The 14,135-nt window shown below is 36.5% G+C and overlaps 1 protein-coding gene across 3 annotated transcripts in view; it reads left to right on the plus strand.

Moving 5' to 3' along the window:
- The window catches only part of WNK3 (WNK lysine deficient protein kinase 3), a 155,809-nt gene that overhangs the window by 109,221 nt on the left and 32,453 nt on the right, over positions 1-14,135 (plus strand). For all 3 annotated transcript variants that reach the window (XM_027609128.2, XM_027609129.2, XM_027609130.2), the window contains 3 exons: positions 68-215; positions 12,342-12,458; positions 13,918-14,073. In XM_027609128.2, the coding sequence (XP_027464929.1) occupies positions 68-215; positions 12,342-12,458; positions 13,918-14,073 (421 nt within the window). The remainder of the gene's footprint in view (positions 1-67; positions 216-12,341; positions 12,459-13,917; positions 14,074-14,135) is intronic.

Genomic DNA, 14,135 nt, shown 5'->3' on the forward strand with positions numbered 1-14,135 from the left:
TCATGGAATAATGTTTTCTCTGAGAAATTGAATAGGACTTGCTTTTGTTTTTTTTTCTAATAACTAGTTTGAATCCGGATGTGGCAGCTGTGAAGGAAAACATCAATACCCCTGATAACCCCTGTGGAAATGGCAAACAAGATCGGATCAAACAAAGAAGAGCTTCCTGTCCTCGACCAGAGAAGGGGACTAAATTCCAACTTACTGTCCTTCAGGTCAGTGTGTAAATATTATTTGGTTAAGAGTGTGTGTAGAGGTCTGTGTTGACAGGTCGGGGCCATGTTGCTTCAGACATGAGTATAGAGCATTGTGAAATGCTAATGTCTCTTCATTAAAATTTTTTCTGATAAAAATATTATGTACTAGAAAATATAGGCAAAATACCAGGAAGAAAATAAAAATCACTTTTTACCACCTCTCAGAGATAGTTCCTATTAATATTTTAGTTTTCATCTTTTTTTCCCTGTATGTATATGTAGTATTTTACATTATTAAGGTTATAACAGTACTAGTAATAGTAGCAAATTTATTGTATTCTTTTGTGTTAGACACCCCAAATGTTATGCATTTGTTTTGTCATTTAATCCTTCAGTATCCCTGTATGATAGATGTTAGTATATTCATCTTTACAAATGAAGGTGCTGAAGATTAGAGAGGTAAAGTAATTTGCCTACAGTCATTGAATTAGCAAGTGATAGTCAGATCTGAATCCCGTTCAGACTTTAAAGCTGATATTTCTAACCAATGTGATGTACATTTTGGATGGATGCTTAAACCTACATATATAATTTCCTATTCTTCCTTTTTCTTTTGCTGAACACACACACATGTGCACACACACACGTACACATATATATTAATTTTATTGTTTTTAATTTTAACTCCAGTATAGTTAACATACAGTGTTAAATTAGTTTCAGGTGTACAATATGCAGTTGTGTACATTACTTAGTGCTCATCATGATAAGGGTACTCTAATCCGTATCATCTATTTCACCCATTCCCCCATATACCGCTCCTGTGGTAAACATCAGTTTGTTCTCTATAGTCTGTTTCTTGTCTCTCTCTCTTTTTTCAATTTTTCATTTGTTTCTTAAATACCACATATAAGTAAAATGTTATGTTACTTGTCTTTCACTGACATTGCATTTAGCATTACACTATTGGGCGCCATCTATTTTGTTGCAAATGACAAGATTTCATTCTTTTTTATGGCTGAATGATATTCCATTGTGTGTGTGTGTGTGTGTGTGTGTGTGTGTGTGTGTGTGTGTGTGTGTGCCACATCTTCTTTATCCATTCATCAATCGATGGACACTTGAGTTGCTTCCATATCTTAGTCATTGTAAATAGTGCTGCTATTAACATAGGGGCATATATATCCCTTTGAATTAGTGTTTATGTATTCTTTCTGTAAATACCCAGTAGTATGATGGCTGGATCATGGGGTAGTTCTATTTTGAACTTTTTGAGGAACCTCCATATTGTTTTCCACAGTGGTTACACCAGTTTGCATTCCAAGCAATAGTGCATGAGGGTTCCTTTTTTTCCACATCCTTGTCAAGAACTGTTTTTTCTTGTGTTGTTGATTTTAGCCATTCCAGCAAGCATGAGGTGATAGCTCATTGTAGTTTTGATTTGCATTTCTGTGATGATGAGTATCTTTTCATGTGTCTGTTGGCCATCTTAATGTCTTCTTTGGAGAAATGTCTGTGTCTTCTGACAACTTTGTAATTGGATTATTTGTTTTTGTTGTGTTGAGTTTTATAAATTCTTTTTTCTGTAACAGATTTTATTTATTTATTTGACAGAGAGACACAGTGAGAGAGAGAACATAAGCAGGGGGAATGGGAGAAGCGGCCTCCCCGCTGAGCAGGGAGCCCAATGCGGGGCTCGATCCCAGAATGCTGGAATCCTGACCTGAGCTGAGGGCAGACGCTTAATGACTGAGCCACACAGGCGCCCCAAGTTTTATAAATTCTTTATATATTTTGTATACTAGCCCTTTATCAGATATGTAATTTGCAAATATCTTCTCCCATTCCATAGATTGCCTTTTATTTTATTTTATTTTTTTAAAGATTTCATTTATTTATGTTGACAGAGAGAGAGCACAAGCAGGGGGAGGGGCAGAGGCAGAGGGAGAAGCAGGCTCCCCACTGAGCAGGGAGCCCGAAGCGGGGCTCAATCCCATGACCCCAGATCATGACCTGAGCCGAAGGCAGATGCTTAACCAACTGATCCACCCAGGTGCCCCCACAGGTTGCCTTTTAATTTTGTTGTTTCCTTTGCTGTGTAGAAGCTTTTTATTTTGTTGTAGTCCCAGTAGATCATTTTTGCTTTTGTTTCCCTTTCTTCAGGAGATATAACTAGAAAGAAGTTGCTAGTGCTGATGTCAAGAAGTTACTGCTTGTCTTCTCTTCTAGGATTTTTGCAGTTTTAGGTCTTACATTTAGATCTTTAATCCATTTTGAATTTTTTTTGTGTATGGTGTAAGAAAGTGGTGGAATTTCATTCTTTTGCATGTTGCTGTCCAGTTTTTCCAGCATCATTTTTTGAATAGACTGTCCTTTACCATTGGATATTGTTTCCTGCTTTGTTGAAGATTAATTGATCCTAAAGTTGTGGGTTTACTTCTGGATTTTCTATTATCTTTCATTGATTTATATGTTTGCCAGTACCATAGTGTTTTGATTAATGCAGCTTAGTCGTATAACCTGATGTCTAGATTTGTGATGCCTCCGGCTTGCTTTTCCTTTTATTTTTACTTTTTAAAGATTTATGTATTTATTTGTTTTAGAGAGAGAGAGTGTGAGTGTGAGTGGAGGGAGGGGCACAGGGAGAGGGAGAGAGGAAGAGAAGCAGACTACCTGCTGAGCATGGAGCCCAGTATGAGGCTTAATCTCACAACCCTGAGATCATAACTTGAGGTGAAATCAAGAGTCTCACGCTTAACCAACTGAGCCATCCAGGCACCCCTGCTTTTCCTTTTAAACATTGATTTTTATGTGTATGTTCATCAGAGATATTGGTCTATAGTTCTCTTTCTAGTGGTGTCTTTATCTGAGTTTGGTATCAGGGTAATGCTTCTGTCAGACTAAATTTGCAAGTTTTCCTTTCCTCTCTATTTTTTGGAAAAGTTTGAGAAGAATAAGTGTAACTCTTCCTTAAATGTTTGGTAGCATTCACTTGTGAAGCCATCTGACCCAGACTTTTGTTTGTTGGGAGTTTTTTGATTACTGACTCCAATTCTTTGCTGGTTATCTGTTCAAATTTTCTATTCCCTTCTGTTTCGGTTTTGGTAGTTTATCTATTTGTAGGAATTTATCCATTTCTTCTAGGTTGCCCAATTTCTGGCATATGCCAGTTTTTCATAATGTTCTCTTATGATTGTTTCTACATGTGGTGTTGGTGGTTATTTCTCTTTGCTAATTTGTGATTTTATTTATTTGAGCCCTTTTTCTTTTTTTCTTGATAAGTCTCAGTAGAGGTTTATCAGTTTTATTAATTTTTTTCATAGAGCCAGCCCTTGCTTTCACTGGTCTGTTCTATTTTTTTTTCCAGTTTCTATATCATTTATTTCTGCTCTATAATCTTTATTCTTTACTTCTGCTGGTTTAAGGTTTTGTTTGTTGTTTTTCTCTAGCTCCTTTAGATGGAAGATCAGGTTGTTTATTTGAGAGTTTTCTTGCTTTTTGAGGTACGCCTGTATTGCTCTAAACTTCGTCTTAGAACAGCTTCTGCTGCATCCCTGAGGTTTTGGACCATTGTGTTTTCTTTTTTTTTTTTTTTAAAGATTTTATTTATTTATTTGAGACAGAGAGAATGAGAGAGAGAGAGCACAGGAGAGGGGGGAGGGTCAGAGGGAGAAGCAGACTCCCCGCTGAGCGGGGAGCCCGATGCGGGACTCGATCCAGGGACTCCAGGATCATGACCTGAGCCGAAGGCAGTCACTTAACCAACTGAGCCACCCAGGTGCCCATGGACCATTGTGTTTTCATTTTCATTTATTTCTGTGTAATTTTTTATTTCTTCTTTTATTTCCTGGTTGAGCCATTCATGGACTAGTTGCATGTTATTTAACCTGCATATATTTAGTCTTTCCAGATTTTTCTTGTGGTTGACTTCTAGTTTCATAGTGTTGTGGTCAGAAAAGATGCATGGTATGACTTCAGTCTTCTTGAATTTGTTGTGGCTTGTTTTGAGAGCTAATACGTGATCTATTCTGTAGGTTGTTCAGTGTGCACTTGAAAAGAATATGTATTCTGCTGTTTTGGGATGGAATCTTATGAATATATGTGTTAAATCCATCTGTTCCAATGTGTTATTCAAAGCCAGTGTTTCTTTGTTGTTGATTATCTGTTTAGATGATATGTCCATTGATGTAAGTAGGGTGTTTAAGTCCCCTGCTATTATTGTATTATTATCAATAACTTCATTTATGTTTGTTATTAACTATTTTATGTATTTTGGTGGTCCCATATTAGGTTCATAAATATTTACAGTTATTATAGCTTCTTGTTGGATTGTCACCTTTATTATTTGTCGTGTCCTTTTTTGTGTCTCCTTACATTTTTGGTTTTAACGTATAGTTTGTCTGATATAAGTATTACTATTCTGGCTTTTTTTTTTCCACTTTGGAAATTCCAAGGGTTTTATTTATTATTTATTTTTATTATTATGTTATGTTAATCACTGCACATTACATCATTAGTTTTTGATGTAGTGTTCCATGATTCATTATTTGCGTGTAATACCCAGGGTTCCATGCAGTATGTGCCCTCTTTAATACCTATCACCGGGCTAACCCATCCCCCCATCCTCCTCCCCTCTAGAACCCTCAGTTTGTTTCTCAGAGCCTGTAGTCTCTCATGGTACATCTCCCCCTCAATTCCTGCCCCCCTTTATTCTTCCCTCCCTGCTATCTTCTTCTTTTTTTTTTTTAGCATATAATGTATTATTTGTTTCAGAGGTACAGGTCTGTGATTCAACAGTCTTACACAATTCACAGTGTTCACCATAGCACATACCCTCCTCAATGTCTATCAGCCAGCCACCCCATCCCTCCCATCCCCCACCACTCCAGCAACCCTCAGTTTGTTTCCCGAGATTAAGAATTCCTCATATCAGTGAGGTCATATGATACATGTATTTCTCTGATTGACTTATTTCACTCAGCATAATACCCTCCAGTTCCATCCATGTCATTGCAAATGGCAAGATTTCATTCCTTTTGATGGCTGCATAATATTCCACTGTATATATACACATCTTCTTTATCCATTCATCTGTCGATGGACATCTTGGCTCTTTCCATAGTTTGGCTATTGTGGACATTGCTGCTATAAACGTCGGGGTGCACGTACCCCTTCAGATCACTACATTTGTATCTTTGGGGTAAATACCTGGGTCGTATGCTAGCTCTATTTTCAACTTTTTGAAGAACCTCCATACTGTTTTCCAGAGTGGCTGCACCAGCTTGCATTCCCACCAACAGTGTAGGAGGGTTCCCCTTTCTCCACATCCCTGCCAACATCTGTCCTTTCCTGACTTGTTAATTTTAGCCATTCTGACTGGTGTGAGGTGGTATCTCATTGAGGTTTTGATTTGGATTTCCCTGATGCCAAGTGATGTTGAGCACTTTTTCATGTGTCTGTTGGCCATTTGCATGTCTTCTTTGGAAAAATGTCTGTTCATGTCCTTTGCCCATTTCTTGATTGGATCATTTGTTCTTTGGGTGTTGAGTTTGATAAGTTCTTTATAGATTTTGGATACTAGCCCTTTATCTCATATTTCATTTGCAGATATCTTCTCCCATTCTGTCAGTTGTCTTTTGGTTTTGTTGACTCTTTCTTTTGCTGTGCAAAAGCTTTTTATCTTGATGAAGTCCCAATAGTTCATTTTGGCCCTTGCTTCCCTTACCTTTGGCGATGTTTCTAGGAAAAAGTTGCTGCGGCTGAGGTTGAAGAGGTTGCTGCCTGTGTTCTCCTTTAGGATTTTGATGGACTCCTCTCTCACATTTAGGTCTTTCAACCATTTTGAGTCTATTTTTGTGTGTGGTGTAAGGAAATGGCCCAGTTTCATTCTTCTGCATCTGGCTGTCCAATTTTCCCAGCACCATTTTTTGAAGAGACTCTCCTTTTTCCATTGGACATTCTCTCCTGCTTTGTTGAAGATTAGTTGACCATAGAGTTGAGGGTCCATTTCTGGGTTCTCTATTCTGTTCCATTGATCTATGTATCTGTTTTTGTGCCAGTACCATACTGTCTTGATGATGACAGCTTTGTAATAGAGCTTGAAGTCCAGAATTGTGATGCCACCAGCTTTGCTTTTCTTTTTCAACATTCCTCTGGCTATTCAGGATCTTTTCTGGTTCCACACAAATTTTAGGATTATTTGTTCCATTTCTTTGAAAAAAGTGGATGGTATTTTGATAAGGATTGCATTGAATGTGTAGATTGCTCTAGGTAACATTAACTTCTTCACAATATTTGTGCTTCCAATTTGTGAGCGTAGAATGTTTTTCCATTTCTTTGTGTCTTCCTCAATTTCTTTCATGAGTATTTTATAATTTTCTGAGTACAGATTCATTGCCTCTTTGGTTAGATTTATTCCTAGGTATCTTATGGTGTGGGGTGCAATTTTAAATGGGATCGACTCCTTAATTTCTCTTTCTTCTGTCTTGTTGTTGGTGTATAGGAATGCCACTGATTTCTGGCTTTCTTTTGACATCCATTTGCATGATAGATGTTTATCCATCCTGTCACTTTTGATCTTCATATGTCTTTAGATGTAAAATCGGTCTCTTGTAGGCAGCATATAGATCGGCATTGTTTTCTTATACATTCTGTTACCTATGTCTTTTCACTGGAGCATTTATTCCAATTATTATATTGAAAGTAATTATCAATTACATATCTATTAGATATGTATTTATTGCATTTTATTATTTGTTTATGGTTGTTTCTGAAGATTTTCTCTAACCCTTGTGTTTTTCTCTTTCATGTATTGCTTATTTTTAGTGATATGTTGGAATTTCTTTCTCTTTACTTTTGAATATCAGTGGTTTGATATGTGATGTTTGATATATGATAAATTTGATAAAATATCTACTGCGTATTGCAGTCTATGTTAGGTTGATGGTCGTTTAAGTTTGAACCCATTTTTTACTCCTGTCCTCCCCATGTTTTAGGTATATGTTAGTTCATTTTATCCTTTTTTTAGTGAGTTCCTTAACTGATTTTTGACAGAAATACTCATTTTTACCACTTTTCTCTTTACATCTCTACTGTTATTTTTCCATTTTTTTACTTTTAAAGATTTATTTGTTTATTCATTTTAGAGAGAGAGCATGCACGCGAGTGGGGGGAGGGACAGAAGGAGAGGGAGAGGGAGTCTCTAGGAGACTCCCTAGGGACTCAGTCTCAGAACCCTGAGATCATGACCTGAGCCGAAATCAAGAGTCGGATGCTCAACTGATCCACCCAGGAGCCCCGTATACTGTCACTTTTGCTTTCTCTTTTCTGCTCAGAGTCCTTTTTAATATTTCTTACAGGGCTGGTTTAGTGATCATGAACTGCTTTAGTTTTTGTTTGTTTGTGAATCTCTGTCTCTTCTTTTATACAGAATGATAGCTTTGCTGTATAGAGTATTCTTGGCTCCAGATTTTTCCCCTTCAGCACTTTGAATAGATCATGCCACTCCCTTTTGGCTTGCAAAGTTTCTGTTGAAAAATGTCCTGCTAGCCTTATGATTTTTCCTTTGTAAGTTAAGGATTTCTTTAGTCTTACTGCTTTTGAGATTTTTTTCTTTGTTACTACATTTTGCAAATTTAATTACAGTATGTCTTGGTATCACTCTGCTTTTGTTTATTCTTTGGGGGGGGTTTCTGTGCCTCTTGGATCTGGATTTTGCTTCCTTCCCTAGATGGGCATGTTTTTTAACTATTATTTCTTGAAATAAATGTTCTTCCCCCACCCCTTTCTCTCTCTTCTTCTTTTGGGCCTCCTGTTATTTGAACGTTATTACATTTGATGGATTCACTGAGTTCCCTAAGTCTATTCTTTTGTTGCATAGTTCTTTTGTCTCTCTTTTGTTCAGCTTGATTCCTTTCTACTACTTTCTTCCCAGTCAGTAATTCATTTCTCTGCTTCTTCTCTCCTGCTGTTCTTTTCATTAAGTGTGTTTCCCATTTCATTTATTGTGTCCTTTATCTCTGCTATGTCTTTCCTTATCTCTGTATTAAGGGTCTCACTCATATCTTCCACTCTTCTCAAGTTCAGTGAGTTTCCTTATCATTTTTTGCATTCTCTATCAGGCATGTTACTTATGTCTCTGGCTATGGCCTTGTCCAGTTCTTTCATCTGGGATAAGTTTTTGTCTCCTCATTTTTTTCTGGCTTTCTGAGTCTGTTTTTGTGTGTTAAGAAAGTCATGTGTCGTCTGCTCTTGAAAGTAGTGACTTTATGAGGTGCCTGGGTGCTGCAGTGGGTTGGGCATCCAACTCTTGGTTTCAGCTCCGGTTTTGATCTCAGGGTTGTGACGTTGAGCCCCATGTCGAGCTCCACATCAGACTCCCTCATTTTAGGAAAAGTCCTCCATGTCAGTCCAAAATCATTATGAACATATCTCTCTCTTGTTTTCCTCCAGCTTTGAACTTCCATTTTAACGTTGCCTCCTCATAGGTTGCTGTCTCTTTAAAGGCAACAACTCCCAGCTATCACTTGCCCTCCTGGCTTGCCCAGTGCTGAGTCAGCTGACCTCCAAAGCTCCAGTTTCTAAGCCCCACTGGTTTTACAAACTCATGGAATTCAACCTCTCTGGTTCTTAAAGCCATGTGTTATGGGATTAGTTTTCCTTGAGTACCTGTTTCTCAGCAATCTTTGTATGCACAGCTAGTCCCTACTGTAGGCAGCCTTCTTCACCTCTGACCTTCCTAACCTTTGAGGTGAAGCTTCTTCCCTATATTTAGTCGTGGAGTTTGTTCTGCCAGTCTTTGGATCACTTTCCAGTTTATTGACTTGGATGTGGATGATACCTAGTTGAAAACATGGGATGGGGTGAGCTCCGGGTCCTCCTATTCCACCATCTTGCCAAGCTCTGACTCTCTCTTCTGCCCATTTTGTAACTGGTTTATTTCTTGTGTTGAGTTGTATAATTTCTTTCTTTATTTTGGATAATAACCCTTTATTGGATATGTCATTTGCAAATATCTTCTCCCATTTAGTAAGTTGTTTTTCAGTTTCGTTGATTGTTTCCATTGCCTTACAGAAACTTTTATTTTGATATAGTCCCAATAGTTCATTTCTGCTTTTATTTACCTTGCCTCAGGAGACATATTTAGAATAATGTTGGTACAGCCAATGTCACAGAAATTACTGCCTGTGTTCCCTTCTAGGATTTTTATGGTTTTAGGCCTCTCATTTAATTCTTTCATCCATTTTGAATTTGTTTTTGTGTATGGTGTATGAAAGTAGTCCAGTTTCATTCTTTTACATGTAACTGTCCAGTTTTACTAACACTATTTTTCAAAGAGACTTGTCTTTTCCAATTGCATATTCTTGTCTCTTTTGTTGAAGATTAATTGACCATATAATTGTGTGTTTATTTCTGGGCTTTCTATCCTGTTCTGTTCATCTGTGTGTCTGTTTTTGTGCCAGTATCATACTGTTTTGATTACAATGGCTTTGTGGTATAACTTGTGCAATTGTGATACCTCTAGCTTTGCTTTTCTTTTTGAAGATTGTTTTGGCCAATCAGGGATTTTTTGTGGTCACATACAAATTTTAGAATATTTTGTTCTAGTTCTCTGAAAAATGTTGTTACTTTGATAGGGTTTGCATGAAATGTATAGATTGCTTTGCGTAGTATGGTCATTTTAACGGTATTTGTTCTTTCAATCCATGAGCATGGAATATCTTTCCATTTCTTTGTGTCATCTTCATCTTTCATCAGTATTTTGTAGTTTTCACAGTACAGGTCTTTTGCCTCTTTGGTAAGTTTATTCCGAGGTATTTTATCATTTTTGGTGCAATTGTAAATATGATTGCTTTCTTTCTTTTTCTTTCTGGTAATTCATTATTAGTGTATTGAAATTCAACTGATTTCTATACATTGATTTTGTATCCTGCGACCTTAGTAAATTCATTTATCGGTTCTAGTAGTTTTTTCGTTTTTTTTTTTTTTTTTAGGTTTTCTATATATAGTATCATGTCATCTACAAATAATGAAAGTTTTGCTTCTTCCTTACTGATTTGGATTCCTTTTATTTGTTTTTGTCATCTGATTGCTATGGCTAGGACTTCCAGTACTGTGTTGAATAAAAGTGGTGAGAGTAGACATCCTTGAATTTTTCCTGACCTTGGGGGGAAAGGTTTCAGTTTTTTATCATTGAGCATGATGTTATCTATTGATTTTTCACATATGACCTTTATTATGTTGAGGTATGTTCCCTATAAACCTATTTTATTGAGGATTTTCATCATGAAAGGATGTTGTGCTTTGTCATATGCTTTTTCTTCGTCTATTGAAATAATTATATGGTTCTTATTCTTTCTTATATTGATGTGTGTATCACATTGATTGATTTGTGAATATTGAACCACCCTTGCATCTCAGGAATAAATTCCACTTGATTGTAGTGAATGATTTTTTAAATGTGTTGTTGGATTCAGTTTGGTAGCATTTTGTTGAGTATTTTTGCATCCATGTTTATCAGGGATATTGGCTTGTAGTTTTTTTTTTTTTTTGTAGTTTCTTAATCTGCTTTTGTATCCAGTTAATGCTGGTGTCATAGAATAAATTTTGAAGTTTTCCTTCCTCTTCTATTTTTTGCAATAGATTGAGAAGTCATATTCTCCCTTTTTAAAAGCTTAGTATATCATGTACATTTTATTGTGTCAGTAATATAATATTTTCAATTGTTATCTTAGAATATAGTCCCTTATATAGAGATATAACAATTTAATAATTTCTTCTGTTGTCATTTAGATTGTTGTTTTCTGTCTGTCAGTCTCTCTGTCTGCTAGTCTGTGTCTTCTTTAACTTTTTGTCTTTCTTCTTTTGTCTATCTGTCTGTGTGTTTCTCTCTGTAGCAAACACTCTTGTACACAGATCTTTATAAACATCCCTGATTCTTTTTTTTTTTTAAGATTTTATTTATTTGTTTGACAGACAGAGACACAGCGAGAGAGGGAACACAAGCAGGGGGAATGGGAGAGGGAGAAGCAGGCTTCCTGTGGAGCAGGGAGCCCAATGTGGGGCTCGATCCCAGGACCCTGGTATCATGACCTGAGCCAAAGGCAGACGCTTAACCGACTGAGCAACCCAGGTGCCCCATCCCTGATTCTTTTTAATGCTTCATTCCTAGAAGTAGAATTAATGGGTGAAAAAGTGACAAACAAAAAACAAACCAAAAAACCAAACTCATTAATACAGAGAATAAAAGTGGTTGGCAAAGGGGAAGTTGTTTTGTTGGGAGGGATGCACAGCAAAGGGAATATAGTCAAGGACATTGCAATAACGTTGTTTGGTGACAGATGGTGAGTACATTTACCATGGTGAGCACTGAGTAATGTATGGAATTGTTAATTCAGTGTGTTAGACACCTGAATTCAATGTAACTGTGCATGTTAATTATAATTCAATTTAAAATAAATTAATAAAACTAATGAAAATATATGAAGACAAAAAATTCTAAAATACAGGGGTGCCTGGGTGGCTCTGTCTGTTAATCGTCTGCCTTTGGCTTGGGTCGTGATCCCAGGGTCCTGGGATCTAGCCCTGCGTCAGGCTCTCTGCTCAGCGGGGAGCTTGCTTCTCCCTCTCCCCTTGCTTATACTTTCTCTATCTCTCTCTGTCAAATAAACAAATAAAATCTTTAAAAAAAATTTTTAAACACATATTGCTAGATGGGCTGTCCAAAAAGGTTGGACCAGTATACATTTCCAATAGCAGTGCATTTTCTTTCGTTTAAAGAGCCAATTTGTGGGATTAAGAAAATTTTGGAAATGAATGACTGAACGATCTTTGCATTTTGGAAAAATAGAGTAACTCTTCTGATTTTTTGTCTTTTTTTGTCTTTTTATAAAAGTTGTATTCCTTTTTCTTTCCCATGGGGATCACATTTCTAATTCATATTTTGCTAATTTAACTCATATTTGCCATAGAATGGGTGTTAAGGCACTATTTCAATAGGGAAAAACAATCTTTTTATATTCTCAACAGTTTACACTATTTTTCCATATATTGAATGTAAGCTCATCTAGATGTTCCTTAGTTGATTTGCAAAGAGAAGATAATAAATAACTGTGACTCTTAAATTGGTGACATGTTTGTGCCCAGGTGTCAGTATCTGGAGACAATATGGTGGAATGTCAACTGGAGACACACAACAACAAGATGGTCACCTTCAAATTTGATGTTGATGGTGATGCACCAGAGGATATTGCAGACTATATGGTAAGTATAATAAAACCAAATTATTTTCCCTTTAGCATTCTGTCTCCTTTTCCCCTCATATTCTCCCCTCATTTATTCAGAGCAATCACTTTTAGAGTACCATTAGTTTTTAAAATTTGCACAGAACTATATTACTTATGATCAAAAGTAAGCCACTGTAACGTCTTTCATTTCGCTATATTTATCTCTAAAATATGAGGGGGTTTTATTAAGAGGTTATCTAGGTCAATGATTCTTATCCTTGGCTGCATGTTAAAGTCACCTTAAGAGCTTTTTAAAAACAAATCCATTGCCTGGGTCCCTAATTAAAACAGAATCTTTAGACATAAGGCCTAAGCATCACTAGTTTGTAAAATACCCCAGGTAATTCTAATGTGTTAGCTACTGATATATCATCTTAGAAATAGGTGTTTAAGTAATGCTCATCATTTCTTTTAGTTTTCATATTTTCTTTGAATTGAGGCTTAAGTTAGTAGTTTTGCCCTTTTTTTAATGCGGGTAAGTAAGGGTGGAAGGAAGAGTACTTAATGCTTTTGTTTCTGACAGTTTTCTTTAGATATGCATTCCTGGAGAAACAGAATTAAACATTTTAAAAGTTAATGTTAGTTCTGCCTCTTGTTTTTTTTTCAGTAAATATTTTATTGATCTAATAATTGTTACACAGGAAATAAAACTAAAATTCTTTAGTAACAGTTCTTCTTTTTTTAAAATTTACATATATTATTTGTTTCAAAAATTCAGGTCTGTAATTCATCCGTCTTACACAATTCACAGCGCTCACCATGGCACGTACCTTCCCCAACATCCATCACCCAGCCACCCCATCCCTCCCATTCCCCCTCCACTTCAGTTCTGCCTCTTGTTTAACATAATATTTTCTGAACTCTCCAGTTCTTTATAACCTTTAGAGATGTTTCATTTTGTGATTTAAAAACTTGGGTTTGGGCATCCTAGTGGTAATCATAAATATTGCCTCAGTTATGTTCCTCAAATGATAATTTATAGAATGTGAGATGTTTTTAAAATGCTGGCTTTTTCTATGGTAGGTAGTTCCAATCTGACAAATGTCAGCGGTCTCAAAATAAGAATAAGTTAATGTTTTATGTGGCATTTTAGTGTGGTCTTTTTTTTAAGATTTATTTATTTTAGAGAGCACAGGAGTGCAAGCCGGGGGAGGGGCAGAGGGAGAGAATCTCAAGCAGACTCCCCGCTGAGTGTGGAGCCTGATGCTGGGCTCAGTCTCAAGACCCTGAGATCATGACCTGGGCTGAAACCAAGTGTTGGATGCTAACTGACTAAGCCACCCAGGTGCCCCAGTGCTGGTTGTTTTTAATTCTGTTGTGGCCTTTGTATCTAAATACTTAATTTTCATTTACTTTTCTTTAAGGTAGTCACCATTGATACAATATTAAAATTTTGAGAAACTAAATTTAATAGACTTACTTTTACTTTTGGACAGGTTGAAGATAACTTTGTGCTAGAAAATGAGAAAGAAAAATTTGTAGAAGAATTGAGGGCTATTGTAGGTCAAGCCCAGGAGATCCTTCATGTCCACTCTGCTGCAGATAGAGCCATTGGAATTGACTCTATTATTGTGGAATCCAACAATAACCAAGTAAGAGCAGTTATTTAGCAAATAGATCTTCTCAGATATATATCAAGAACTTCTTTATTTAT

Source organism: Zalophus californianus, chromosome X (assembly GCF_009762305.2).
Source record: "Zalophus californianus isolate mZalCal1 chromosome X, mZalCal1.pri.v2, whole genome shotgun sequence".
Classification (NCBI taxonomy): domain Eukaryota; kingdom Metazoa; phylum Chordata; class Mammalia; order Carnivora; family Otariidae; genus Zalophus; species Zalophus californianus.